Source organism: Columba livia, chromosome 1 (assembly GCF_036013475.1).
Source record: "Columba livia isolate bColLiv1 breed racing homer chromosome 1, bColLiv1.pat.W.v2, whole genome shotgun sequence".
NCBI classification, from domain to species: domain Eukaryota; kingdom Metazoa; phylum Chordata; class Aves; order Columbiformes; family Columbidae; genus Columba; species Columba livia.
In genome coordinates this window covers 183,460,118-183,484,876 of record NC_088602.1, presented here as the reverse complement: position 1 = coordinate 183,484,876, position 24,759 = coordinate 183,460,118, and the positions used below count along the sequence as shown (strand labels likewise).

Genomic DNA, 24,759 nt, shown 5'->3' with positions numbered 1-24,759 from the left:
GAGTGATATTTCTCACTGCATGAATTTTCAGATTGGTAACAGAAGCTAAATGCATTTTCCTTTAAAAGTTTGTGTAATCTGCGAAACACAAAGGCATTAAGCAGTTATATTTTTCTGAATCACGGTGTCTTTTGTAATAACAGCTGTGTATTTAGTTCAACAGTGAAACTCAAACTGTTTTGCTAATGAAAAAGGAGCCAAATAACCAAGTGCTAGAATGAATTGCAGGCTATTGAAAGCGGACAGTTGGCTCATTAAATGTGCCCCTCATGAATGATGTCCTTTTCCTTCAGACTGGCACTGAAATAATCCAGATTTACTTTGTATTCCACAAAGTATTTTTAGACCTTCTATGATCAAGATAAGATAAGATACAGGAAATATATTCCACAAATAAAACACAATTTGTTAGCTTGCAACAGCAAAACTCCAGCATTTATCAAAGAAATGCAAGTAGATTTTACGATACCTGACTTTCAGTGTAATTATTTATAGGACTTCCTGTAGTCTTACCAATATCATTGGACTGCTGCACATGCATCAGAAAATTCATAAAATTTTTGTGATATTGGGAAGAATGATTGCCTTTATTTCTCAGATACAGGTTGAATCATGGCCTAGCTGAAGGCAATGGGAAAATTCCAAAACATGTCAAGGAGACAATACTGGAATGGAATTCAAGGTCAGAAACACTAAATACAGACATCAAAAATGAATTGAAATATTTTAATTAGTTCTTAATAGAGTCATCTGCAACTATGACTCTTCTTTTTCCTTTCTCTAGTTTTATCCTCTTCTGTCTTCAACAAGTCTCACCCTCAATTTCACTCTGTGTGGCTCAGATCTTACTTTTCCCTGTTTTCCTTCTCCAGCCTTTGTTAATGTTTAATTGTGTATAAATGTAACTGCTTCTTGTCTCAGATATACTTCCATAAAAATCTATAGTGATCAAAACCTCTTTTTTTGTGTGTTTGGCAGACTGTTTGCTCTTCATGCACAACAGCTGAGCAGCCTGGTCCCTGCCCAGGAGATTGACACTGGACCATGACAAAAGGGTTCTGAAAGATTTGACTCAGTCCAAGCAGTTCCTCTAGAGCAGGCACTAAGCTGATGAAGAGTCCCCATTTCAAAAACTACATGAAAGCATGTTCTATTCAGGGCCCCAGAACCACAAAGTATTTAATGACACAGTGATAACTTGAACAGCTGTTGAGGGGTGTATAAATTACTCTAAAACCCCTCTACTCCTCAGATTAGTGTAGAATTTGGAGAGAACAGCAGCACTGTAGGGCCATACCACTTGGCAACAGCATCCACAGCTGCATTAGGAAAAGCATTGCCAGCAGGGTGAGAGAGGTGATCCTTCCCCTCTACTCAGCACTGGTGAGACATGTCTGGAGTGCTGGGTCCACTCCTTTGCTCCTCAGTACAACAGTGACATGGATATACCAGAGCGAGTCCAGCAAAGGGTCACAAAGGTGGTTTAGGGTCTGCAGCATCTGGCACGTGAGAAGAGATTGAGAGAACTGGGATAGATTAGCTTGGAGGAGGCTCAGGCAGGTTCTAGCAATGCACATACATACCTGATGGGGTGTTACAGACAGAACCAGGTTCTTTTCAGTTACACACAGTGACAGGACAAGAGGCAGTGGGTTCAAACTGAAATAAAGGAAACTCCATTTAAACATGTAAAAAACTTTTTTACCATGAAGGTGATTGAACACTGGCACAGGTTGCCCAGAGAGGTCACGGAATCTCCATCCTTGAAGCCATTCAAAGCCTGACTGACACAGCTGAGAGCAGCCTGCTCCAGCTGACCCTGCTTTGGACAGGTGGCTGGACTAGGTGATCTCCAGAGGTGCCTTCCAGCCTCAGTGATTCTTTGATTCTCCTCCCCTAGGCAGTGAGTTTTGACACATAGCACAGCTCCTCCTTCTGAGTTCTGCTGCTTCTTCTGCCAAAGATACAACACCTTGAGCCTTACACTAACCTCTTATTTTCCCAAATTCTCTTCTAATTTCAGCTACCTTCTTTTTGGGGGATCGATCTCGGAAAAATGTATAATTTAGGCACGCAAATGTAAGGGACAATTTTTATAATACCAGTTTTCTCATCTGTGACTAATACACTCAGATTTAGATGGATAAAACTCCATAAGTAGCCAAGCTTTATTTCTAATAATGCCTAAAGCTGGGGAAAAAAAAAAAAGGCTATTGACATGTTCCTATAGATAAACAGGTATTCAAATATGGATTACATCTAGACTTGAAACATATGATTATACAAGTTTATTATGTTTAAATCAATTTTTATTTTCATGAAACTTCTACTTATTACAATCATATGCACAGAAGTCAAGAAAACATCTGACAGCATAGTTTGGAAAGAAAAAAAGGAAGTACTATACAAAACATCGTGTGGATGACAGCTGCTACTCCCCCTTTAAATCTCTTTCTGTCATTCTCATGTTTAATAGTATCTTTTTTTGCTTACCATTCCATATGGATGAAGATGGCATAGCCAGGCCCTCTGAAGCTGAATTGCTGACGCTGTATATAACTTCCTTGCTAATATTGTACAATAATTTATTTTTCTCAAAAAGACCCAGACAAATACACACTTTTTAACCTACCTGTGGAAACACTCATGAATAATGTGAGAACATCTCAATAGCTTACATTAGTATAAAGACTGAAATCAACAAGACTGCATTCAGAATTTACTTCCTCAAAGCTGGAGGGAGTTTGGATGCATCATTTCAGTTCATATCTACCTCTACTTTATTATTCTTCTACAAAACCCTCAGGAGTCTGCTCCGCATAATCCACAAAAAGCATGACAGCACTGGCAGTAATGGCAGGGAATCCCCAGATTTGCCGTTATTGATGGTCAGCTCCCACATTCCCTGCAGGGTTCAGTGGGGAAGTCAATCAATGGGTGTTTAACTCTGGCTGGCATCCTCTGTGCTCACTCCTGCAGTTTTGCTGCTCCTGCCTCCTGCCAGCACCAACTCCAGAGCGTTTTTCTGCAGGGCTGGCAGCTGCCTCCATGCCTCCCTGCTCCAGCCAGCCCTGCACAGAGACATCTCTGAAGTGCTGGCAAGAGAACTCAAAGAGATTCCAGCAGGCAGAGGAGATCCCCTGCCAGGCTAAAGGAGCAAAGTACTGAGGGAAAAGGAATCGCTGGGTGATTTAATCCTTTATTTTCATGTCTGTATAAAGGACAGCAGGAAGCATGTGTTACCAAAGGAAAGAATTTTCCATCAAAAAGTGGCACAATTCTTTCTGTAAGCCTTTCAGTGCTCTCAGAAAGAAGTAACTTTTGCTTCTCAGAGGGATCAAAAGGAGTCTGCCAGGGGTGACAAAAGAAAGGTAGAAGTTAACCTCCTGACATGGCAATAGGATAAGCCAGTATGAAGGAAGATTATACTGCAAAGACCTTCTAGGGCTGAGAAGAAAATTGTCTTTGGTTCAGCAAAAGAGGAAATGTAACACCAGAGGATTAAGAAGTGAGGGAACACAGTAAAAATGATAAATCCGAGAGGGCCCTTCCCAGCAGCATTTTGAATAAACAACGCTGCAGGGGTCACAGCGGGAGACAAACATAATTGTCAGGACATGACTTTAGGACACACCGTCAGAAGAGAACAGTTAGGCCCAGGAGCTTCTGTGCTACACACGGTAAAACTTCAATACCATCAAGTGGGAATAAAAAGAGAAGGAAGACAAAGAAAACATGAGCTGAAAGATGGCATCCAAAGCCGTATTTGTTGATAAGGGCAGCCAGGGACAATATGTAGAGTCAAGAGGCACAAACACAGTTGGAAATCTAGCACACTCTCAGCACCAGAAAAGGAGGACTTAGCACTAAAGATTGAAGAAGTACAAGTGAACAATAAGGAAATGAAAAGGTTTTTTAAAGGAAGGGGAGTTTTGTGTTTACTGGATTTGGGAAGGGGAATGAGAGTTTCAAAAGCAGCCCATCAGTCAAGAGACGATGATGAAACACAGGCCTTCATGTTTGAGATCTTAACTACAGATACCAACATGGGCAGCTCCAAGTGATGGAGGAAGGAACAAGCCACACTGAAGGAGGTGTAGGATGTAATTAGAGCAGTTTTGGACAGCATGTTTGGAGAGGTTAGAAATGACAGGAATGGAACAGATGAAGGAATAGTACAGGAAGGAAATCCAACTGGTGTTTTCATGACAGAGAAGGTCTGTGACTACCTACATTTATTTGAGAGGAAACTTAAGGACGTTGAGAACTAGATGAGAAAAAAGATGGTAGGATGAAGCAGACATACAGGAGGGAAGGGAAGGGAAGGGAAGGGAAGGGAAGGGAAGGGAAGGGAAGGGAAGGGAAGGGAAGGGAAGGGAAGGGAAGGGAAGGGAAGGGAAGGGAAGGGAAGGGAAGGGAAGGGAAGGGAAGGGAAGGGAAGGGAAGGGAAGGGAAGGGAAGGGAAGGGAAGGGAAGGGAAGGGAAGGGAAGGGAAGGGAAGGGAAGGGAAGGGAAGGGAAGGGAAGGGAAGGGAAAATGAGTGAGGAAGGAATGTAGGAAGAGACAAATGAAGTCAACATTTCTGTGACAGCAGACTAAGAAACAAATTTGGAAAAGGATAACGACAGAAGTAATTCATGCTGTATTTTAACTTTGGTTGTTTTGTTTTTTTTTTCTGCAAAGGCAAATGAGTTGTGGTAGAGTCTACTTTCTGATGGGAAGCTCAAAGAAAAACACCCAGAGAAGACCAAATAAAGCAAGTCACGGTTCTTGTAGAAGAAAAAACAGATGCAGATCTGTGAGTGAAGAGATGAGGAAACAGTGATAGACAGCTAAAATGTCAGATTAAGTATCACCAGGGAAAAGTAGCTCCAGGGTGAACATGTTGATGTAGAAGTGATAATCATTGCTCTGTAGTCAATGTCTTATCTGTAATCAGAGTTAGCATTTCTTATTACGGCAGTACAACTGAAGTCCAAAAACTGATCAGAAAGCTTCACAGATCAGTGTGGTCATGCAAAGTAGGAGCAAAAGAAACCTGAATACCCCTTCAGGGTGTAGCCTTGCTCTGCTGATTATCTCCTAACTTTCTGCTCTCAAGAAAGTGCACTTTATTTTCCATTTCCAGTCTCATTTATACCTCCTTAGCCTTGTGCTCAAAATTTACAAAGCTTTAGCTTGTCAGCTCTGGGAATTCTCTGTCTTTCCTCTGAATATTAGTTACATAATCGCTTGAGCTAAGCAATCAAAGCAGTGATAGGTCAAAAGGAAGATTTGCCTGAGGTGATGCAGGAAGTTGATGGCAGAGCTTGAAGCTGAATACACATTTCTCTGCTATTCAGATAGCACAAAAACCGCTAGAGCCTCCTTCACTGTTTAGAATTTGTTGGCTTTTTTCCAAAGCCGTACTGTTTCTGAAGCCAAAGCTACAAAATGCAATGGCATTGAAAGAGCCAGAAAGCCAAAGAAATATCCCCAAATGGCACTGCTTTCTAGCTCGCAATGGCACTTCCATAATATTACTAATAAATTATTTTAGATAAATATTTTCTACATCCCTACTGTACTTCTCCATGTCATTTCAACTGTCTGTAAATTAGCACAGTTGTTAAGAAGAGGGGAGATATAGCAAGATGAGTATGTTGAGTCCAGTCTTCCCCTTGGATTTTACGTTCCTCACCTTCAAGATAAGCAAGTCCAGAGATGCCATAGCTCTTTGGTACTGACATTTCTAGTTATAAAAGATAGACTCGGAAGTCATTGTTCAACTTCTTTGCATCTGTTTTGTGGGACTTAAAGAAAACTATTGAAAATTACAGCACTGAAATTTACCGGGATGATTTAAACATTTTTTGACACTGCAGAACTGCATAACATTTGCTTCTCAAGAGTGCAGGATACATTAAGTAGGCCAAGCAGGGAACTGAGAGGGTCAGGACTCCAGGTCCCACTCTCTGAGATGACAGCAGTGATTAAGAGGACACCTCCCTCCCGCCACTCTTCAGGTTCTGTAGGGGTTACCTTATCTGTGATTTATTAAGGAATGGGCCAGACATCATAGCATTACTCTCCTCCATGCCATGGCAACTTCCTCAGAAATTTCAGGATTTTTCTCTGGTGAAGTTTATCTGGCAACAGCTTCTTGAGAAAATGCCTTCAGAACTGAACACAAGGCACCAAGCATTTCAGATCAGAAAAACTGGCAATGAATAAAAGAAATGCTTATAAATTATACTGATATTTATTGTTACTTGCATTATCACAGAGTCTAGGCACTGCTGCTCATAAAGAAGATGCTTTCATGCTACTTCGTATAAAGAGGGAGCAAAAAGACTGTTCCTCATCCCTGGAAGTTTATAGTCTAGGAAAGACGACTGACAGCTGCTGGGGGGGCGGAAGGGGGAAGAAGGACAGTAATAAAGGAATGATGATCAGCACAACAATAACATCCCACTTCAGACTTACAAAGTTCCTATAAGAGTAATAATGGTTGCTCAAGGGCAATTACAGTGAAACCACATAAGGCAGAGGCAAAGCAATCTGTATGTTGAACAATTCATCTGGATTTCCACTGCTCTTTAAGCAGCTCATGGGAAATTGTTTCTGTAAAGAGAAATGTTTACAAAAGCTGTTTTCTTGCACATCTAGGGAAACATTGTGAGAACATGGGTTATCCTGAATTAATGCTTGAAGTCATGGATTACAAATTCTAGGTTAATTTTGCCATTAGATTAGCACAGTTGCTTCTGGTTATTTCTGCGAGCACTCCAAAGACACACATATTTTGAATGTATAATAACTGCTTATATGTCTTTTGTCCAAACTTTAGCACACTATTTTCCTCTGAAAAATAAAAACTGCACTCTGACTAGGAACTAGCTAGTAAAGCCCTGCAGCATTTACAAAAGAAGAAAGAAAAAAAGAAAAAAAAAAGATATTTTAACCTTGTTCTACATAACAGAACAGTGCAACACAGTATTTCTTCGAGCAGCTTTTTCCAAAGAAATAATAAGATAAAAATAGGGGCAAGTTTGACTTAGGTTTTGGGGGTGATCTCAGGTAACCAGCTTCTAACACTTCTCTTAGTTTTTTGGCACCGTGCTGCTCTCCACCCTATAAAACCGTTTCAACACCCAGAGCAGGAATTGGTACTCATTAGTACTCATTATCGCTGTTGCAGGAGAACCTACATCCGAAATGAAGCCGGCACTGCCTGTAGTCAAACTAAAGGTAACTTGTGCTATTTTTCTATTTTTAGAGAAAAGGGCAATCAGCCCAACCCGGTACCTTTTCAAAATTCACTTCACTAAACGCACATGCGGCCTCTGCTCTTTAGGCCGGGGCCCATAGTACCGCCGCACGGGCACCAGCTCGGCTCTGCCGGGGCCGCTCTCGGAGGAGCCTGGTGCCCCCAGGCCGGGGCTCCGCGGTGGCGTCGGGCCCCACCGCCCGCTGGCGGCTCCATCCTCCCAGGCAGAGACTAGCCCGCCAGGCACCGCTCCCGGGCGGCCTCCGCAAGGGCCTGGTACCGCCCCGGCCGCTGAAGAGGAGCGCAGCGGTCCCGGCTACCCGGAGCCGCGGACGAGCGAGGGCCGCTCGGCGGCGGTGCGTTCCGGGAGGCGGCCCGGCCGGGTCATGCCCGCCCCCGGCCGCGCCACCGCCCCTTCCTGTCATGGCCGCTGCCGGGCTGCGGGAGCGCGGCGGGGTGGCGCGGGCCGGCGCCTCCAGGAGCTGAGGGCCGGGTGGCGTGGTGCGGTGCGGGGACGCCCCCCAGCTCGGCGCCGGCGGCAGGAGGTGACTGAGGGGCGCCGTGGGGCAGGGCCTGCGCCGAGGCTGCCCCGGGGAGCGGCTGTCTCGCAGCCAGGACACCGGCGGAGGGACGGGACGGGACGGGGCGCGGGCCCCGCTTCGCGCCGCTCCGGGGGCGGCGGGCTCTGGCTGGGTGCGGGACAGAGCCCCGACACTGGCCCCGCCGGGGAAACTGACGGAGAGCCGGCTTGTTCTGGGCGGCCTCCGCCAGCGCGGGTATCGGCGCGGTGTGCGGGGTGTACCCCGGGGCGGGGCGGAGCGGAGCGGAGCGGCCCCCCCTTCGGGCCGGGCCCGGCCCGCGCCTGCGAGGGGCGATCCGCAGTTGGAGAACGCTGGAAGGACATTTGTCCCGCGGGCAGGGCTGGCAGCTAAAAGCACATCCTTGCGATGTGCGGGCAGTGGTGTCCCGTCCTGCGCACGGGGATCCCGAGGGGCGTGCAGGAGTTGCCCAGTCCTAGACACTGCACAGCCTCAGGTCAGCAGGCACGGGTGGCCGAGGCAGGAGAGCCCGTTCTGACTTCACCACATGGTAAGACGCCATAAGATCAGTTTCCACGGAGCCGCATAACAAGATAGCAAACCCACAGTGGCTGCCTCGTGATAGTAACTCATTTACTTTTGTAATTGTGAAGATAAAACCTAAATTTCCTGAGCTCCACACAGATATTGGTTGGCTTTTGGTGAGACAATTCCAGGATGGAAAAAAGGGAAATTTGTTATGTTCCTTTTGTTTTCATTGTAGATACCGCTGAAGTACCTGTTTTACCTGTTTTCCAGTACTTTCCTTGTTTAACTTCCCTTGGGGTCAGCTGGTCAGCAACATGTCTTCTACCGAAAACACCTCAAGACTTTTCCTGGTCCTTGTTACATTGCTGCTGGTGCTGCCAGGAGTTGAAGCCATGGACGCAGGAGATACAATCGCCTTCCTACTGGGCCTCGCTGTCAGTATCATTGGATTCTGTGCCTGCCTTGGCTTGTATGCAAGGAAAAGGAACGGACTGCAATGATTTTCAAGAAGATGATCAGATGAAGTGATTTTCCAAACATGGCTTGGGGTTGAGGTTTCCTGTGTTCTGAATAACTTTCAAAAATCATGTAGTAGATAATGCTGCTGTGCAATAGAGCAGAAGCAAGACTGTATGCAGTAAAAGGGATTTGTAGGGTCTGTCCTCATGATGTTGAAATGATTTTATATCGCTGTGATTAATTGTTGCCTTAGAGAAAGGAAAAACCTTTTTGAATGGGGAAAGAACCCCATAGAGTGGTTCAGAGTATATTTTAATAAATGGAACATGTTAGGCAGACCACCACCAAGTTCTACAATTTTGGTTTCAAGGGTTAATCAGGAAGAAGCAGCTATTAATCTTCCAGTCAGGATGACAGAGCTTTGGAAGTACTCCTAACTAGATAGCTAGCGAGCAGACTGCTTTGACTTGTGTGCATGTGCTCACATTCTTTATAATGACAGTTAACACCTAACAGCTCACTTCTGCTGTCACAGGGATGAGAACTAAGAAAACATGGCAATTCTTTTTTTCTTTTGTATCTTTATGTTAGATTGTGCTACCTCTGTAGCCTGTGTTCTTGTTACCAAGTAGATGCACTTAAGAATGGGACCGCTGTTTTTCTTTTAACATGTATTTCACAAAAACTATTTGTAAGGCTACGTAAATAAGATTAGGGATATGGGTTTTGTCTCCTCTTTTTAATTTTTGTTTTTATTCAGCTTTCCTTTAGGTACACCAGGTTCAATGCTTATTTAATATGGTGTTTGTATTTTTTCCCCAAAACTGAAGATTTGCCTATTTTAATTAGGAATTATGTGTAGTATTTCTGCATTAGGGAGTTATTAGAATTGTAACAGGATGGTTGTACCTGTTTCTTTTGCAATATGGAAAGAACATGTTTTGTTAAAATCCTTGGTTTTAGTCAGCAGGTCCATTGTTCTCAAGTGTCTTACTCATGACAAACTTGTGTTGCTATCTAAATATTTAGGCTTCTTACCTGATGGATGTGAATTCCATGGAAGATGGGGACCAAAACCAAAGTAAAAACTCCTGATCCAAAATGTGAGATGTAAATAGTCTTATTCTATTCATGCTCAGTCAGATTGTATGGTATATGGTTGAAAGACTCAGTAGCATATCCAGGACCTGTTTCTTTGAGTACCAAAGGTGAAATGGCACAGCCAGGAATGTCTGCCACAAGTCCTCTGGCTTGTTCAGGTGTTGTAAGCTGTCCACTTGAGACAAGGAGCACAGTCCATAACAGCAGCAGAATTAGGAGCATAGAAGGTGAGTTCTCCACAGTTCACAGAATTCCCCTCTGATCTTATGCTGTGGACACTGCTGCTCTTGCTAGAAATCTCAGCTTTTATCTTTCAGAGCTAGAGAAAAAGGTTAAATGTGATGCAGAGTTATATATTTTGATACTATTCCCTCTGTTCTTCTGTGAGTGTCTCTGTTCAGTAGAGCACAAAGTAATGGCTGGAAGAGTTGTCAGACAGGTCTTATATAAGTAATTGGGTGGGCAGATCATGTTTTCCAAATTCCAAAATTTCTGTATTCTGTATGCCATTTGTAGCTGGTTTGACTTCTTTCTCCAGCCTCTGAGGAGACAGAAGCCCTGGTAATTTCAGTCTTGCAATTTATGTCCTTCTCTCATGGTTGATAGTGGGAGGAAGGTAAAATGAAAGCTTCCAAAATTGCCTGGGGTTGAAACTATAGGACTCAACCCAGAAAGCCACAAGAATGTAGATACCTGCTCTCAAGTTATGGGAATAATAATGGTCACAAAGTGATCAGATGCAAGTCTTGCAAGGAAGCTGTTCTCGAACCCTTTTTGTAAGCTTCCAAAAATCAGAACGGGACAATTATGATGTATAAATGAAATTTACATCCCAAGGAGGAGCTTCAGTAGTAGCGTCACCTTTGAAGGCTGCCCAGCGGCAGTAGATGAGCCTGTATGTGATTGTTCAGCTGGGTGGATGCGAGCATATACATCAAGTGTGATCCTACATGTTCCAGCTTGGTGAAACCATTACCCTTAAAAAAAAAAACAACAAAAAACAAAACCACCCAACTGAGTTAACTTTGTATTTCCCAAAATTCAAGTAGTTTGTCAGTTTTTCAGTAGAATATTAAACATTGCTCTTTCCATAGAATAAATTTTACCACAAGCAACTTTTCACAAACTCCTGTATCTTCACTTTGGAAAAGATCCCAGGCAATAGTATCACAGAATTGTGCAACAATTTTACTGCAAATGAATAAAATTTTAGCAGTGATTAGCATCAGGCAATAGGGATATGAGGAACTGTGTTCTTTGCTGGGAGCCGTATGTACTTTGTTGACAGGTGTTTGCGCAGCCTAATGCTGTTGGTTCCTGCTGTTATTGTTAAAGACTTGCATTTCTCAGTGACTTAAGTGTAAAATTGGGTACCCCTATTTTTCTTCTGTCTTAATAAACTTTCACATAAGACTTGTAAATTTGATGAAGTCGTTCTTACGAAAATTGGGATGACAAATGACTGAAACTGCTGAAATTCCATATATAAAATATTATTTTATTATATACTTTTGCTTATGTTAGGTGACTTTACAAACTTAGGTGGCATAAGGTATGTTTTGTACAGCAAGTGTACTTTTCTTAGTCCTATTCTATATTTTAAAATTATCTCATTTCAGTATCATTTACTTTAGAGCCCTTCAAGGGGGCTGGTCCTCTTTGGTAGCTTGCAGTTGTGAAGAAACCCATTTCTCTGGTATAACATAAACTTGAAACATTTATTTTTCCTTTTGACTATGAATTTTCAGCATTACTATTATGTAGCCGTCTTTTTACCAGAAAAGCCATTTATGGCAGTTTTCCAGCTGGAGACACAAGGATATAAAGGATCATTTTCTTTTTTTCTAAAGAAAAATTATGTTCTAGTGCTTTATAGTTATTTGAATGATACTTTTTTTTAGACTTCAAAAGAGCTTGTTTTATACCAGCATTTTAGGAAAACAGGGTTCTGGCTCTTTTGGGACTTCAGCTGGTGCACAAAACCGTTCGCTTTGTGCACCAAACTAATACCATTAGTGGGTATCTTCAGAGCAGAAAGCAAAACCAGCCTGACAGTGCCCATCTCTTAGCAAACACAACCTACCCTCTAATCAATGCAGGAAAGCTGCAAGTCAGGAACAAGTAGCTTTTGAGTGCTGTGATTTCCATCTGCTTTAACAATAGCATAGCTCAAACCTAGCTATCCTGCAAACGTTTAACAGTCAGCTACGGTCCCTGTGTGAGTGGGCAGAAGTCCTTCATTCCTCATGGAATTACCTTTAGGTTCTGCTCACCAGCTTCTGCTAGGTCCAGCAGTATCTGGGGCTGGAATGCAAATGCTTCACCCAGTTACTAACACACCTGCCTCTCTGGGTACATTAAAACTGATAAACCACTGTTATCAACCCTTTCTTCCACTCAGGTAAATCCTGCTGCTGATGGGCATGCTGCTGTAATACTATTGTAAGGCTTGGAAATTCTATGACATCTTCTATCTAGAACCCTTATACATAATCATAGAATCATTTGGATTGGAAAAGACCTTTACGATCATCAAATCCAACTGTTAACCTGGCACTGCCAGGTCTACCTCTAAACCATGTCCCCAGGACCTCATCTACACATCTTGTGGCGGTGTCACAGGAAGTATGTGGTATCTCCAAGATGCTCACTGAGATATCTGGAGTGGGTTGTACTTGTGGTTCTCAGCCACCATGCCCCTGCCATCGCAGCTGTCCCTGGACTGGCTCAGAGACTCTGTGTACTGACTAGCCGTAGGCTGAGGTCCTGGTTCCTCTCTGCACACAGCTGTTTACATAAGCTTTGTGAGAAGGGAGTAGCGAGTTGAGTTCACCATTGATAACAAAACATGACTAAATGGATGAACTGTAATAAGTCTGTTACCATGGCAAATGCTCTAATTATTATACTACAAAAGTAACCTTGCTGTTCATTTTTATATCTAATGAAAGGTTTGGCAGATCTAAGCTGATGTAATGGCAAGACAGTGTTAGAAGTGGTGGAAAGGAGGGCTTGGATCTGGTTGTCCTGCCTGTTTACACTTGAACAAATTGTTAGTACATGATCTGAAGTCAACAGGAAGTGTGGGTTGTTCACTAGATTAGAAAAATGAAACCACTAATTCAGAACCAAATGCAGAAAAACATAGCAGGTGACATTTGATATGACTAAAGATGCACAGGACCCAAAATGCTTAATTCCCGCTGAAATAAATCTTTAAAACTTTTAAGGGACAAGCTTTTACTATACCAGATACTGACTGACAAAACCACATCACTAAGTGTTAAATTATTAAAGAACGTAACCAGCTTTGAAATCATGAGGAATTTCAGTTTATGTGAATACACTAGAGCACCTAAATATTGTATTTCCAATATTCAGAAAGCAAGCTTTCCAGTAAGCAGGCTCGATTATTACATACCAGCTATGGTATGGTAAACACCGTAAAAACATATCTATTCTGAACTAAGAATAAATAAGCAACAAAATTATATAGCTACTCAAAACATTTCCAGAGGTACTGGTCTCCTCAGCTCAGGTTCTCCATAACGGAATTTGAAAATATGTGGGATGCTCTGCCACACCAAGGTGCAGGTACAGTGGGCAGTCAGCACAGCCTTTTCTTTCTGGATCATTCATCTGATCAGAGCAGAGCAGAGACTTTAATGAGCAAAACAAAATAGCCCTGCAGAGTGCTAAGCAAAGAGACCCGTACAAGCTCTTGGTGGATGTGAAGGCTTGAAAGTGGAGCGGCCTCCAGCAGTCACGGGAGCTGCAACCACCAGGCAGGGAAGAAATAATCGTGTCCCCAGACACACTATTGTAGCAAATGAGAGTGTGCTGCTGGGCTGGGTTAAAGTTTGTGTTCTGCTTGAGCCTTACGGTGTTGGCTGCATTCCTCCTCGATAGTCCTTGTCCTGGAAGTTCTGACTTGAACCGACACGGCCAGCAGCTTTCCCAGCTACTGTTCATTCAAGGCACTGAAATGCCTGTGCACATCTTCGAACTGTTACTCTCTGCTCTGCAAGTATAAGAGCATGAAAATTAACTTTTCTTCCGAAATGGAGTCAAAATGCTGCAGAGCAACATAGTTACGTTAAACTTACCGGAGAAGGGTCTGTCCTCATGTTCTTCTGTGGGTGCAGCTCTTTGCACACATTGAGATGATACAAATAAAAATAATATAAAAGCATGTTGCTTCCCTATGCTCTCACAGAAAAGCAGCAGTCCTAAAACATGACAAATTTTCATTCTGGCACAATTAAAGTGAAGAAAATTGCCACTTTTATCAAAATATGTTTCACTTTCCACTTCGTGAATTACCTGTGAAACCAGAATGTCTTTAATTAGCTCCAGAACTGTTCAGGGACATTTTCTGCCAACCTTTTTCTGAATTCGGATGGCTATGGAAATTGCGTGGTCAATATCTACACTTATTTCTCAGACTTTAACCCAACATCATTGTTTATAAGTCACATGGTAGAAGTTTTAAACTTTATTTGAATCTATTAAAATGATCTGAAGGATTAGCAGAAGCCGTTTTGATTCATTTTTCCTCGAAAGCACATATTTATTTCAGTGTCTGCATGAAGAGAAAGGAGCAATTATGCCTTTTTAAAGTTTGATCTTTTCAGAAAGGCCATTTGTGGTCACCTTCCAAAAGTCTATCTGAGATTTAGAGAGAGCATATAATCTATAGACTACAGTCTATATTGACTAAAAAAGAAAAACAAAAGAAGTCCTTTTTCATAAAATGTGATATTGCAATGGGCCTTACCTAAGTCACTTTTCATTTCTTCATAAAAATTAAAGATGTTGGTCGTATATCTGGAGCAGTTGCCAATAAGAAACGAGTATTCAGCAATAAATGTCACACAGCCATGTTTTTCATTCTATTGTATTTCCAGAAAGAAAGCGTAAATCCCAGAAACTATTATACATTAAAAACAGGCAAAAAGTGCTTTTCCAAGAACAAGTCAGTGCTACCTAGTAATAATTATGGCCCTGGTGAAAATCTTAGTGAAGTCAGCTCAAAAAATTTTAGTGTCCTAAAATTAAATCAAGCTCTCCTAAAGGAGGGACTAAACTGTGTCTTTTGAACCCCACACCACTTCATCACTACCCACCCCATGCCAGGGTTATGGCAGCAGGCTGTCCCAATGCAAGGGATGCTGGAAAACCTCAAATCCTCCTGGGAACTGCCGGACAACTCGGGCTGCCCAGGTGCCAAATGCACAGCCAGGCCACTGCTACCCTTGCTCCATGGAGCCAGCTCCTCCTGTGACAAAAGCCAGATGTGTGATCAGGCGTTTGTTTAGACATCTAGGAACAGCTGTGTGGCTTTAACCTTCTTCCATGCCACATTTCAGATTTTGAAATTTAGTATTGTATGTTGCACGTTATTTTAAAAAACCCTGTGTATAACCTTTTAAAATATGGAATGTGCATGGGCTAGGTTGTGTGCTTGCATTTGAAGGAAGCAGGAAAGCAGAGGTCACTCTGTCAGCTGAAAAGATATTTCTAAATTGTCCATCCACAGAAGGGGAAAAAAGAAATCATCTTTGGGAAGAGACCAAGCCAGGAAATGGATGAGGTGACCTACAGAGGTCCTTTCCAACCTAATTTACTGTATGATTCTATGAAATCCTAGCTGTAAATGCGATGCATAAAGAGCAGCTCAATTCACTCGTTTCTTTATGGCAAACAAGGATATATTTGTGGTGAACAAATCTAATCACAGTGTGAGCCCACAGGGAACCTGACCGCAAAAGCTGTGAGGCTGTTCAGTCATCATGTAAGACCACAGGGAAACCAGATGTACCAGGATTCTCCCACTGCGTCTAGTGAAACTCAATCCCTGAGGCATTAAAAGGTTATGGAAAAAAGGGAGCAAATATAGCATATGTACAGTAATCCTCTTTTCAGAGTGGGATTTTAGAAATGGGTTTATGGAGCTGGTACTGTGCTCCAAATGGAATTCAAGTGCTTCAGTGCAAAGCCCCAAATGCAAATTATCTCAACTCCTGACCAAGTCAGTGTTTTGAAAATATTAAGAATTTTCAGGCTGAATAAAAGACTGAATTGCACATGGAGTTCCCATCGGCATCAGTGGGAGTTTAGGACAAGGTCAAAGACAAAATACAGGTTTGGATGCAGCAGTTACGTGGATAGGATGGAGGGGTCCCTGTCATTTGACCAGTAGTGCCCCTTGTGCCAGATGGTGCTCACAGGGAACTGCAGCCGCATTAGGCTCCATCCCTATCTCTTTCCTTAGGAAAATATTAGCTGAATTATTTACTGTAATAACTGAATGCCAAATTTTCATCTGTTTAAAAAACAGCCCGAAGTTGCTGAAATCAGTGCAGTCATCCTGATGTAAATTCATTTTGAACAGAAATCACAAGAGGCTTCATTCTGACCTTGCACCAGCCCTTACACTTCTGTGTAATGCAGTAGAATTATTCTTGATTTCCATTTATGTGAAAATCTAAATTGGTTCTTAAAATAGATGCTGTCTTTTTTTCTTTTTTTTTTTCTCTCAGCTTTCTACCAGTAAATTATTTGACCTACATATTGATAAATATTAGGAAAAAATATTCTTCCCATTCTTATTCCACAAACACTTCAGAACTTGTATATTCAACTTAGACTCCATTGTTTCTGCACACGCACCCCCCCTCACACACAAGATTTATCAACAAAGGCAAAGGGAAATCACAAGACAGCCCACTCTCAAGGACACCATACTAATATAAAGTGCCTCTTCATACACTCTTAATGTATGTGAACTCATGTAGATCAGCTTATGTTTCTGCCTTGTTGGACCTATCATTTCAGGAATAAGGGCAATCTGGTTTGTGTCTACATCAAACTTCACCTAGTTTACATGAGGATCTCTGTATTAAATGAGAAGCACTTCATAAATTTTCTTTTTCTATCCAGAAGTAACAATGAAATCCCAGTAAAATGGATTATGTGCTCTCAATTTCAGAAGGACCAGCAACTAAATTATTATAGCTGTAGATAGAAATGTAAAAGACTCGAAATCTGAACTTTCATGAGTTTTGTCAGAGGTTTCTCTGCTTAACTCCCAATAGATTTAATAGGAATTAAGAATTAAATTCCCTTCTACTTCCAAAGCAATACTGACCTTCCAATAGCGAATGCAGAGCATGTGATCACATCATGCACACTACCAAAATAATCTGAAATTGGCTGTACATAATAGTTGTCAGACTGCTGCCTTAATATATCATAATGCCAATGTCTTAACTTGGGACAATGAAAATTGCCTTATTTAGTGCAAAATGCAGGCCTTGGGAAGGAAATGTCATAGAAACAGGGTGAAGAGGCTCTGACAGACATACTTAAATACACTCTCTTTCATGCAGTAGTAGCCAAGCCATTTGCTCTTAAGAACCCCATGTCCTCTTACAGGATTGGGCTTTTGGTTTTTCATTATCTGGTGTTGAAAACCTACTTTCCTTTCGTCCTGTGTCTGCAACAGCTGCACTCTGGTTTCTCAAGAAAAAAAATGCTAAGGAAGTAAACTTCATGAGTGAAAGACTGGGTTTTCAGTTTTGAACCAGCTTACAGTAACTCTAATCTTATTACCAAGACTGAGAAATGTGCAGCTTGTATGGCACTGGGACATTTGTAAAGTGTTTTATAAGTACATATGTTTCTGTACGCTTACCAGAGAAATAATAAAAGCCCGTAAACTCCAGTAGTTCAAAAAATTCCTTCTGGAATGCTTGCACTGAACACACCAGAACAAATATTTCATGATCCCCTAGTACAGGCACCTCAAAAATCCTTTCTTAAAATGCCTATATAATGCAGTTTTATTCACATTACAGCACACCTAAGCCTTAAACTGTAATGCTGGGTCAAAGTCTGCTACAATTGTATCCCTTCATTTTAGCACTTGGAAGCCAAGTGCTGAGATGTCAATGTACTCTTAGTACTGGTAATTATTCATCCTTTTACTCTTTCTTATATTTTTTGATTTCAGAAACCTCTAGGAATGATTTAACACGTAGGTTTTCTACATTAGAAAGAAGCACTTAGGATCGTTTCCTGTTTTGAAAGGTATCTTGCTGTATCTGTTCATTAGGAGCCATATTTGAATATCCATATCCCCAATTTAGCAGATTTTTGAGTAAAGTTTAAAGCATGTAAGGGTTGAAAACCTACCTCAAAATAATTTTGGTTTAAGGAGGTTCATAACTCTATTCCAGAACTACCAAGTGAAGCAGAATTCTGAAGGTTTCACAATTAAGACTATGAACTTTGGCCCTCTCCAACCTCTCACTGAATCTACCGAAGACTGTCCCAGCTCCATTATCTAACTGGGTTTGCCTAAATTGGTCAAAAGTGCATTTAAATATAGCCTTGCAATTCCACTAGTTTTATATTCTCAATTGCCTCTCGCTACCTGTGACAGCAGAAAATAGCTTCTTACATCCCTGCAACAAGTTTTTTTTCATTTCTTTTGTGTTACTTTAGAATGACTGTTAAGTTACCCTTCTTTTTTTAACTTTACTTCTCTTTCAGCATCACCACGTTTTCCAAAGATGTGATCTGTGTTTTGGTAACTAACCTGCTTGGGCAAATAAATCATTCTGAGCAATTGCCAGCTCATTTTGTCCGAAGGTCTTCCATTTGATTTCAGGTTGTTGGCATTTCATTATATTCCATGTTGGCCTTGTGGCGATGTCCTTTGAAAATTCAATCCACTAAAAAGGTTAGGAAAAAAAGAAGAAAAAACTGTTCTCTTTTCAATATAGAGCTTGCAGGTTGAAAGAGATATATCTTGAGGACCCATGATATCAAAGAGAATTCATAAGTTTTACATAAATTCCTCAAATTGCCAGAGTTTTGTTATGCATGCATATTTATGAGGAGATATTATACATAATAGAGAGATACAGTATATCAACTAAATGTTCTGTTAGCTTTTGAAGCGTTACATTAATACCAAATTTACAATGCAGCACAGAATTACACAACAGGTACATTTTACTTGGCTACTGTTGGTCTTGTACTGTGAGGAACCGGTGTGTTCACTCATCAAAAGAGCACTTTCATGTCTGGATACATATCCTACATTAGGAAAAACAGATTACTAGTATTTAGCCCTATTACTTCCACATTTTATTTTAATATGGAGAGTGAATAAGTTCAGTGAGGCTTAATAAAATTATGTAGTGAGGAACTGCAAGAGTTTAAGAGGTGGTTTAAATATCCAAAACATGACTTGAACAGAATTTAGGACATAAACCCCTCCAAAAAGGAACCCAGAAATCCTCACTGCAGCAACAGCAAGAATTAATCACTTTTAAGTTGGCATTTACACTTTGGACCTCAGGCTGCAAGCTTTCCATTCGTGTGCAGAACTGCCCAAGAGTGTGCAGGGCAGGATCTCTGTGATCCAGACGTGAGACAGAGCCTAAGCCAAGTGTCTCACTCCTGGCAATGTCCTAGAAGAGTCTGATCTGGCTGGTGTGTTCAGGAAAGGCACATCAGCAGCACTGCTGAGCCCGGAGAACGCACAAATGCTGCAGCAAGCCCACCTTTCCCATAACCACCCAGTAGTTATATCACAGGAAAAAGAAGATCTGGAATTTAAGCTCAAGTCTCCAACCTCCAAAAAAAGTTTCCTGGAGCACCAGGAGGTACAAGCATGCTCTCCTGTTTATCCTGGACCCTCTGTGTCTAAAAATGCAAGAGTAATGGTGGGCAGGTTGAGGGGTAGTGGTGGTGATGTGGACAAGGGAGACTGACTCCCCTGTCTGCTACTTAGGATATCTGCCACTTATGTCAAGATTTAGGTCCTGGTCCCAGACCCGTGGCTGGACATTTATGTAGTCAATCAGAAAACAAAGCAAAACCAACAGCAAACCATCTAGGTAGCAGGGACCAGATTCCATGTGTTTCTCTTGCCAGCTGCATATCTTATCTAGTACAGTGCAACATCCTGTTCCTGCTCAGTTTTTTACCCTTTTCTTTAAATACCAAACTCAAACATTGCCTAACTATATGCAAATACTAGTCCAATTAAGCAAAGGTATTACCATTTGCTAACATTAGGCTTGACTAGTTTTGTAAGTGACATTTCAATAAAACATAAATTCTTTCATACCTCCATGAAATAGGCAATGCAGTAATAAACTTATATGTACAGCTGCATCATAGAGCTGCATTCAGGCAGTTCCTCCTACTGTGCCATCACAGTGCCGTATCTGCAGAATTCAAACTGTCGCCTTTCTTAACAGATGACCTACCTTTATCCAGAGATAGACTGTTCTCTGCATCCTTGCAAGTATAAAACTTAAAATTGCTTCTGCTTGTTCTACATATGAATGAGAATTTTTCATACTTAATAAAAAAGGGACATGGCATCAGGTTCTAGATACCAAAATAGTTGCAGTGAGCAGTTAACAGCTGAATTGACACAGGAATATCCAAGAGTATTTCCACTTTCTAGATCACAAGAGCTGAAGCTCACTAGTAGAACATATATTCATGCTAGCTGCTTGCAAAGCCCATGTTCACTCTCCATCTCAGACACTATAGACATGACTCTCCATTGTCTCAATCTTACGCATTCAAAGCAATTATCATTCAGGAGTATATTTTTTTAAACCAAGTTATATTTTCTTTGCAGAGCTTTAAATCAATTATACTGTATGTGCCTGTATTATCTTAAATTAAAATTTAAACAATGAATTAGTAGGAAGTCTAATACCTAGATGTGAACCAGATGTATCACCAAAAATAAATATTTCTGACATTGACAGTGTTCATTTTTGTCCCTGAGCACAGCCTAAAAGGCCTCTGAAACCTGTCAGTGACAGTTATCCTATTTTATCCTATTATTTTTAAATCCCCCTCTCAGTATATTGCTAGAAATAGAAAATGCTATTTCCAAATAGTCACTTTAATCCTACAACATACTGTCCATTCATGGTTCACCTCTAACCTAACCTTAAAGATGGCAGAAAATGGGAGTATTTGTATATCTCAGCTCTACAAAAGTGATTGATTTGACATATATCCCTTCACACTAATAATACTCATGCAAATAGTTCTATGAGCACTGGAAGAAATGGAACAGTAGAAGCAAGGAGGAGCTCAGCAGAGTGACTGTTGATCCCTTTGATACCGACCTGTGGATAGGATGTGTGTATTCTGTCACAGAACCAGCATGGTCTCTGAGTCCAACACAGTGCTGTGGTGGCCACCTGCCACAGGAACCACGGGGACACAGCCAGTGTCCTGTTCGGTTGCACAGCTGAGCACAGCCAGGCCTGGTCACAAAGAGCTTGAATTGGGAAGGGATTAAGACTTCAAGTCATGGCCAGTTTTGACCAGCAGATGAATCGCTGTATGTTGAAGCCTCAGGTAGGGACAAGAGTTCCTAGGGAGTGCAGGCCAGACTGAACATGGTGGCCAGCCTGAAAGAACAGCCAGGGAAAAAGGTCAGGACAAGCAGCCAACACCTACATTCACGAAACTTATAGGAACCTCACCTGCCTCTGAGACCTCTCTGCTCATGTATCTGACTTCACTAAAATCAGCCTCCAGATTTAAAAGACAGTGAAGGGGAGGAAATGTGCATAAATTCACTTGGTCATTATATAGCTTCATGACAGAAAGTGTATGAAAAATAATGAACCATAATCATTCCTCTCATTGGGCCCTGACCATGTCCTAATAATCTCCAGTGAGTCAATGGTACAAAAAGAGATGGGAGCAATACCTGCCAGCCTGGCAGTCCCCACAGTCGGCCAAAGCAGCATTCCTCACTTATCCATATGTGCCAGTAAACTATGGAAGAGCTTGGGACAGAGTAGGTTTATATAAGTCGTATAGTTATGTGCATCTCAGACATGAGGCTGCCTGCACTTAATACCGGGTGCATAAAAACATTGGACGCAGGTCAGCTGGAAGAAGTCATCCTCCCCTTGTCTCTCAGGCATTTTCAGGTTCGTCTCTCAGGGCAAGCGTTCTGTTCTGTAATGTCACTAACCCCATTCATTTTGCTCCACAGTGTTCCACTGGCGTCTGCAGTGGTGATAGGAAAAAAGTGTTCTCGAATGGTGTGATTGGCACTGTTAATGACCATGACACTGCAGAGCTGCTGTGTGCTTCAGCAGTGGTTAGCTGATTTCAAGTCCTGCATTTCCATTTAGTAAGGTAAACCAGGAGCATTACTGAGAAAGCATTTTATTGAAAACTCAAGTGTTAAAATAGCAGAAACAAAAGGACTATCAAACATCATATCTGAGAAGGGGTGAGGTGCACAAACAATACAAACCAAACTCTTCCTTTGTTTGAAAAAGAAAATGTACGATCTTTTGCCTATCATGGATTTCTAAAGCTAATAGACAACACTTCTAAAAATCACCGGAACAGATTCTCCTGCTGAAGTAAATTAAAATAGTTTTCTCTGTTAGTGGTCCTGAGGTGCTGACTTGCACTGGCTGGAAATCTCTTGTGTGGGGACGCTCCACTTTTACCCAAACACAGTTGGTAGAGTGTCAGAAGGTTAGAGATGAGAACAACAGTCAGCAAAGAGGCCAAGACTGTTTAGCCATGTGTCAGGGTCAGGAAATCATTAGCATGGTGCTGGGTCAGTGCTTCCAGTTCAGCTTCTAAATTCTGAAAGCCTCTCTTACCTGTTTCTCACCAGACTGTTTTCATATTATCGGTTAGACAAGCCTCATACAAAAATCATGCCTTTCACCCATAGTCATTTAGTCACAAATTCCTAATTGTGTGCAGCATCATTCCTTTCAACTAGTTTGGTTGCTGAATTGTACCACAATGATGTATTCACATTGCCATATCTCATGCACAGAAAAACAAATTAGTGAATGGCATGTATTTACAGTAGTTGGAAGACATATTGTAATGTAGCTTATACTATGTACAATTAATTGGATTAATTAAACTGAGGATGAAAATACACTAAATAAATGAATCACTGCTTCTGTAAGAGTATTCCCAGTGTCTGTGCACATGCATCATCAAATCCCATCTACGAGATTTGTAAATAATGGTATTTTATTTTTTGTAATGGAGAAATAAGAAAATCTTTTTTCCTCCCATTCCATGTTTAGTTACCAAAACACCAACAGATTTTCTGCAATAGAAAGAGAGCAGAAAAACTGGATATAGCAGCAACTTCAGTAAGCTTGCTCCACATTCTCTTGATTTTGTGACAAGAGGTTCTTTCTCCCCCCAGGAGTGCTGGGAATAAGAGCAAGTGTCCTTCCAAGGCCAGTAGCCCAGGATCTCACTGTAGACCCCACTACTGAGGCAATTTTGCAGTGGTGCCCACATTGACTAAAAACTGTTGACGGAATGAGAATTTCAATACTTTCCACTAACAAGACTGCAAGTTCAGAATTATTCACATTAAAAGGTTTTTTATGCAGACATACAAGATAGTGTTTACCCTCTGTTATTAAAAAAAAAAAAAAAAGAGCTAAACAAAGTACTCATACATTAAATCTTGGGTATTGTATTATTTATATATACAATTCCTGAGGAATTCAAGATGACAATATTAGAGAAATATTCCCAACCATTCAAAAATGTGATCTCAAAAAAGGCATCTATTTGGAATTACTTCAGATATTATGAAGTTCCTCTTCTTTTTTTTTTTTTCTTTTTTTCCCTTCTGTGGAGCTCAGTCACCAATCTGCATCACTGTGGATGTGACTGACTATCGTTTTTAAGTCACCTGTTATCACTCCACCTTTTCTGTGAAAACAAGTAATTTGATAATTCTTCAGTACAGGACAACATACATATGGCGCACAAACCACGAACACTGCATATGCAACTTTCTTTGACTCTCTAACTCTTTCTGAATCATACATATAAAAAGGCCATTTGTGAAGTCCAGCAATTTAAAAACATAGCTTATCTTTTTTTCAGGCACAAGTAATTAGCAGTGCAATTTAACATTGGTAATTATTCATGGCCACAGCGAAGTTCATTTGCATTTCTAACTACCTGATATGCAAGTCAAGTCATTACTTGCCCACACTGCTTAAATAGCACAAAAAGTAACTGAACTTAACACTGTAACATTGATTCCAAAGTGTATCTGTGAAATCTAGATGCAAAAGACCTGTCCAGTCTTTCAAACATAGCCCTAATGAACAACTGGTAAAAGGTGTTTAGAAGCATGAGGATACAGGTAAGTATCTAATGGGATTTTCAGAAGGATATTGGTGCCTCCTTCCTACTACAGTCACATACAGCAGAGGTTTTCCTCTACAGGACAGAGCTTTTTTCATATGCCCAGCAGTCAAACTTATATGTATTTGCCCTTAAACTTTCAGTTACCCCTGTGTAAACATGCAACATAGATCAACTTTTAAGAAGAAAAGTTAAGTTTCAAAGGACAGTCATTTTTTAAAATACCTAATTAAATGCTTTTGAGAAATTTTTATAAAATATCTGAGGATCTAGCTAAAGATCAATGCCAACAAAAAAAACAAACGAAACCAAAACAAAAAAAAAGGGCAATTATTCTCCAGAGGAATTTAGTCACATGGATGCGATTTTGTTATAGGTGTAAACACGCAACACTGAGGCAGAGACCACAAGAGAGATTTTCAGTGTGGGGTGAAATTTATGTCTGTGCTGAGAGCCAACCCAGGAGCCAGACACTACCAACAAATGTCTTTACTCTGCAAACACTTTACAAAGCACAGGAACCAAATATATTGCAGGTGAAATTCTCCATTGGACAGGGGTCTTACACAGGTCTCTGTATTACATAAGTCCTACTTAAATACTATTTTAAAGTTGCACAAATCTACTGCACAGGCAAGAAATTTCTCTTGGAAGGATTCCTTGAGC

General features: G+C 41.2%; 1 protein-coding gene across 3 annotated transcripts; it reads left to right on the top strand.

The window, feature by feature from the left end:
• The first annotated feature begins 7,652 nt into the window (after positions 1 to 7,652).
• SMIM30 (small integral membrane protein 30) lies at positions 7,653 to 11,297 on the top strand. 3 transcript variants are annotated; one of them, XM_065048740.1, is made up of 2 exons: positions 7,653 to 7,794; positions 8,552 to 11,297. In XM_065048740.1, exon 2 carries the CDS (start codon positions 8,631 to 8,633, stop codon positions 8,814 to 8,816), a length of 186 nt encoding a protein of 61 aa, XP_064904812.1. In that variant the 5' UTR covers positions 7,653 to 7,794; positions 8,552 to 8,630; the 3' UTR covers positions 8,817 to 11,297. The 3 variants fall into 3 exon arrangements, with proteins under 3 accessions (XP_064904812.1, XP_064904813.1, XP_064904811.1); XM_065048741.1 differs by having other exon boundaries at positions 7,662 to 7,794; positions 8,587 to 11,297; XM_065048739.1 differs by lacking the exon at positions 7,653 to 7,794 and adding an exon at positions 8,017 to 8,338 and having other exon boundaries at positions 8,587 to 11,297.
• Positions 11,298 to 24,759: the final 13,462 nt, after the last annotated feature.